The sequence below is a fragment of the Vombatus ursinus genome, unplaced genomic scaffold (assembly GCF_900497805.2).
Source record: "Vombatus ursinus unplaced genomic scaffold, bare-nosed wombat genome assembly UNPS02014906.1, whole genome shotgun sequence".
Taxonomy (NCBI): domain Eukaryota; kingdom Metazoa; phylum Chordata; class Mammalia; order Diprotodontia; family Vombatidae; genus Vombatus; species Vombatus ursinus.
Window position 1 is genome coordinate 95,630 of NW_020954684.1, and position 5,162 is coordinate 100,791.

The window sequence follows — 5,162 nt, forward strand, 5'->3', positions numbered from 1 at the left end:
GTGTGTGTGTGTGTGTGTGTGTGTGTGTGTGTGTGTGTGTGTGTGTGGGCAAAGACCTGGAAACTGAGGGAGTATCGATTAATTGAAGAATGGATGAACAAGTTATGGCATAAGAATGTGATGGAATACTATTATGCTGCAAGAAATGATGGAGGGATGGTTTTAAAGAAACCTGAGAACTTTTATATAAATTGCTGCAAAGTGAAGTGAGCAGTACCAAGAGAATAATTTACACAACAACAACAATATTGTAAAGACAAACAACTTTGAAGGATTTTAGAATTCTGACTACTGTACTCTGGGCTGTCTCCAGTTGTCGTGATCTATATTTGGCCATTGGACCCAGATGGCTCTAGAGGAGAAAGTGAGGCTGGTGACTTTGCACAGCCCTCCCTCATTTAAACCCAATTTAATTGCAAGTCATGACATCTCCTTCCTGATGTCACGGTCCTCTTTGAGAACAAAGGACAAACCACAACACTGCACTAACCAGCTAGATTTCCAAAGGACTTATGGTGGGAGAAAGGTGATAGACTCGGGATGCAGAATGAGAAAAATATTTTTTGGATTTGACTAATGTGGGAATTTATTGTTACAAAGGTTTTGTTTTTCTTTCTTTTTTAAAATGTGTGTATAAGAAAGCAGAAAAAAGATTTTTATTAATTGGAAAAAAAGTTTTAAAAACAAAAACAAAACAAAGAACCAAGGTGAAGGTGTACCTTAAGATGCTGTACTTCCCAAGGGTAGAATGTGCAGGTGAAGAAAAAAGACTTTGGGGGTAGCTATTGCCTACCCATAAGGCCAACCATATACATACACAGAACACAACATACATACATAAAGGGTGTCATTTTATGGCTTGAAGGAAAGCAGAATAGACATCTCTAGCCTCTTCTCCCCCAACTCTTCTCCAAGGGAAACTATTTTCTGCCAGGAGAAGAAGCAAGAGGTTGGAGTCAGAAGCTTGGCCACTTTGCTTTCCTCATAGAGAGGAGGTACTGGGCTAGAGTTATATCTATCTACTTCCTTAATATTATTAATCTGGGGGATGTGATTTTCAAGTTCAAGCTAAACTTTTGATTGCTATTTCTTAATGGGGAAAGGACTCCAAGGTTTATATCCAAGGTTTGACCCCTTTCCCACCAAATACCATTTCCACAATGAACACACATAGTGATTATCAAAGAAACTCACTTATCCAAGTTGAGAGTAACACAGAAATCAGAGAAAGTATATATGAGAAAATATACCAGACAATACTGAGCGAAGGCACTTTTCCATTGGGAGCAAGGTGAACTCAGCTCAACCAAGAGAGAGAATTCCAGACCTCACCCAAGGGGAAACTTCCTGAAGTCTCAAGTATAGTAAGCTGGTGATAAGGACATGATGGAGATTGCTAGCTCCTCTCATGTCAGCTTCTTCCCAGAGTCTTATTCAGCAACCTTCTTTCTTGAAGCTGGAAGCCAGAAGCAGCCTTAACCACCGCAGAATCCAAAAAGACTCAAAAAGACTCTCAAAGAAAGTCTGATGGGAGTAGAGCTCCCTTCTCTCCTGATATTGCCAACTCTGCCCTGCCCTTCACACAGGTGTAGGGCATTGATCCCCACGAATGAGGAGATAGTCTCATACCAAAGGATGGGGGTTACATACATATCCACAGTAGCTCTACCAGCAGACACGAATTCTGCTCCCTTACTGAGGATGAGATCAAAATCTTCATGGCTGCTTGAGGGAGCTCACCTGATATGACACGGGGCAGGCTAGCAGGGACTGTTGTGCTGTCCATCTTGATAAAGTTCTCAGGAGATGAGAGAGGTGTAGGTGATGGGGAGCACGAGATCCTCTGCAAATGGAAAAGACGGTGAGTGATTCGGAGCACAAGACTCTCTGTAGAAGACTGGGGATGGCTTCCCCAAACTGTTGCCCCACCCCCTTCTTATTCTTCAGCCCCTTCTCGATATGTCCCCCCAATAGGTGCTAGGCTGTGATAAATAAGAGGGGATCCTTTCAGAAGGCCAAATTCTCAGAAGGGATTCCCTGCTGTTAGTGTAGGGGTATGTCTGAGCTACACCTATATATTCTGTAGCTTATCATTTTAATAGATCACTGGGAGCCTTTTAGAGAAACAGAAAAAAAAAATGGCTCTGTCTAGGTCCACTCTCTCCCTCCCTATTTCTGCTTCTCTTCCCAGCTTCCATCTCTGACACTATCAAGTTAACAGGGTTGTTGAATGCAGCTTGAATACACAATAAACACCATCGTATTTACGATGTATAAGCAATTTGCAAAATATCAGGCTATGAACTTATGCCCTTTCCCAGATTTGCCCTTACTCCCACTATGAGTTCCAATTCCCACCTTAACTTCTGCCTTTTCTCTTAATTTCACCCCTGGACATAAAGACTTTTTCCCCTCCAACCTCACCTTCGCATAGTAGAGTCGGTTGGAGCAACGGTACTGGGTAAACTGACAGAAGGACTCAAACCAGGAAGCATAAGGCAGGTCTGTGCAGACAGAGCCTGGGGATTTAGGTTTTGGGGGTTAGGGAATAGGGGGTTGGAAGTGGTGAGCAGAAGAGAAAATATCATTCCTGCCCATCTTAGGAATGAGGAGTTACTGTCTCGGTGTAATGCCCCTAGCCCTCCTCCTTTCCCCAGAGAGAGGAAGGCAGGGCTGGGTAGTTGGTACCCCCAGCCCTCACTTCCCCCCAATGCCTCAGTTTCCCTTAGTCTTCATCTGCCTAGAGGCCAAGCAGGAGCTCACCCTCGGGCAGGGCGCCGTGGTTCTCATATTGGTCCAACTGAATAAGTTTGTGGTGCTGGCAGCCCTGGGTTGCCCGGAGGCGGCAGGCAGTCTTTGCTTTCCAGGATGGAGTCAGCGCTGAGAAGAAGGTCTCGTATTCGGCTGGAGAAAGCGGAGTGCCAGAGATAGCGGCGTCTGCGGCCGGGAATGGGGCAGGTGTTGAGGCCAGCAGGATCGCTGCGGGCAGGGACAGAGACAGATGATGGATGACTGAGGGGTGGATAGAGGGATGAATGGATAGGACGGACGACGGATGACAGAATGGTTGGATGAATTGATGGATTGGCATGGTAGTTGAATAGAATGGTAGAAGATGAGTCAATGGACAGAGGAGGGGAAAAAATCCCAGGACTCCTCGCTATTGCCCCCAAGGCACACCCTAGGCCTAGTTAGGGGGAGCCTAAGCCTCACCCTCCAGAGGAAAGAAAGTAGCACCAAAGATGAGACTAGGGGCACTGGGTATCAAGAGCAAATGGGGAGAGGTCGCGGGACCGCTAGGGGAGGATCCAGGGATTCAAGGGGCAGAGCTCTCTCGGGGCTCTCCAGAGCGGTGATGGAGGGGCCGGCGGGTATCAGCGGACATCTTCGCAGAGGGAGGCTCTCCTGCAGGAAAGAGGAGGCCTCACCTGCCAGGAGTGGGAGGAGGAGGCCAACAGCTTGGCTTCTCATGGCTCTGGAAGCTCGACGCCCACGCTAGCCTCCTCCCTCACCCGCCAGCCCTCAACCGGCCCCTAATCGAGCGCGTATGGTGGGCGGGGCCTAGAAGGGGCGGGGCGGGACCTAGGAGAACTAGAGGCGTGGCCTAGGAGGCAGGGGGAGTCTCGAGAGCGGTGAGGGCGGAAGGGGGCGGGGCCTGTTGGAGCATAAAGAAGCTGCCCCGCCCCCCCCCCCCCCCCCCCCCCCCCCCCCGGGCGCCCGCCCCCCAGACGCGGGGGGGCGGGGGGGGGGGGGGGGGGGGGGGGGGGGGGCGGGGCCGGCGCCCCTTGGCGCATAACGGCGCCGCCCCCCCCCCCCCCCCCCCCCGTCCCCGGAGGGGCGAAACAAGAAAGAAGGGCTTGGCCTGGGGAAGATGGAGTAGGGCGGGAAGGCGCCCGGCCCAGGCCATACTAGGGCGTGGCCGGGAACTGAGGGGTCGAGGAGGGAAACCTGACCCTGCTTCGTAAGAGAAGGAAGTGGGTTTCACTGTAAAGGGCGGAGCCCGAAGGCTGTGGGAATGAGAGGAGGGGCAGGGAAGAATTGTAATTAGAACTGAGAAGGTAGGGTAATCCATACAAATTGTAATTGGAGGGATTCTCTTTTGGTTGAGAGCGCTGCCATACTCGGGGCCAAGGTCTTAAAGTCGGAGTCATCTCTGGCCTCTCCTCTGCCCTCGCAACGTATATCGAATCACTTGCCAGGTCTTGCCAATGCTATGTCCACATGGACCCTCAGGCCCTCGTTGCTTTCCATTGCAACAGCCTTCTGACTGCCCTTCCTACTTCCAGCCTTTTTCCTCTTGACATTATGCTCTACCAAAACAATCTTCATAAGGCACGATTCTATTTCATCCCCTGCTCAAATATCTTCAACAGGATTTACATCCAGGATAAAATACCCCAGTGCCCTGGCATTTAAAGACCTTCACAATTTGGCCCTAAACTACCTTTCTAGCCTTCCCTCATATTGTATTACTCTCCTTCACACTATACTCTGAGCCAAACTTAGTATTTCATCGACTGGGTACTTGCAAGTATTCCCCATACTTGGTATACAATAGCTATTAATTTCTCTCATCCACTTTTATTTCAAAGCTCGGTTCAGGTGCCACTGCCTCTATGAAGCCCATAGTGATCCCCAGTTATCTTCTCTTTTGTCAAAATATATTTGTACGGAGACAATTAGGTGGTTAGAGTGATGGACTTGGATTCATGAAGACCTGATTTCAAATCCTGTCTCACATTTGCCAGCTCTGACTCTGGGCAAGCCAATTAGTGTGTAAAATTACCTGCAAAATCATCTGTAAAATAAGGACAACAGTGCTTTACTTCATAGTTGTGAGGATCTGAGATAATATACATATGTATATATGTGTATATTTATCACTTTGCAAACTTTAAAGTATTATAGAACTACTATTATTACATTCTCAGTAGAACATACAACTCCTTGTGAGCAGAGACAGTTTCATTTGCCAGTGTCCCTCAAACCTAGTACAGTGTCTTACAGAAAGCACTTATGTTTTAACTTTGAAAATATATTCCCCTCCACCAATCCATATCACAAGCAGTTTATGATGTCCTGGGAAGTTGTTCAATGAAAAAAGAGGGTAAGTGATTTGCCCATTCAGGATCATGGAGCTAACAAGTCTCAGAGGGGGATTT

At 48.1% G+C, this 5,162-nt stretch overlaps 1 protein-coding gene across 3 annotated transcripts in view; it reads right to left on the minus strand.

Moving 5' to 3' along the window:
- Positions 1-3,514, minus strand: part of ACRBP (acrosin binding protein) — a 19,991-nt gene extending 16,477 nt beyond the window's left edge. For all 3 annotated transcript variants that reach the window (XM_027843341.1, XM_027843342.1, XM_027843340.1), the window contains exons 1-4: positions 3,429-3,514; positions 2,764-2,979; positions 2,425-2,519; positions 1,741-1,843 (exon numbers count right to left, since the gene is read on the minus strand). In XM_027843341.1, coding sequence (XP_027699142.1) covers positions 1,741-1,843; positions 2,425-2,519; positions 2,764-2,979; positions 3,429-3,471 — 457 coding nt within the window. In that variant the 5' untranslated portion in view covers positions 3,472-3,514. The remainder of the gene's footprint in view (positions 1-1,740; positions 1,844-2,424; positions 2,520-2,763; positions 2,980-3,428) is intronic.
- Between the last annotated feature and the right edge of the window lie 1,648 nt (positions 3,515-5,162).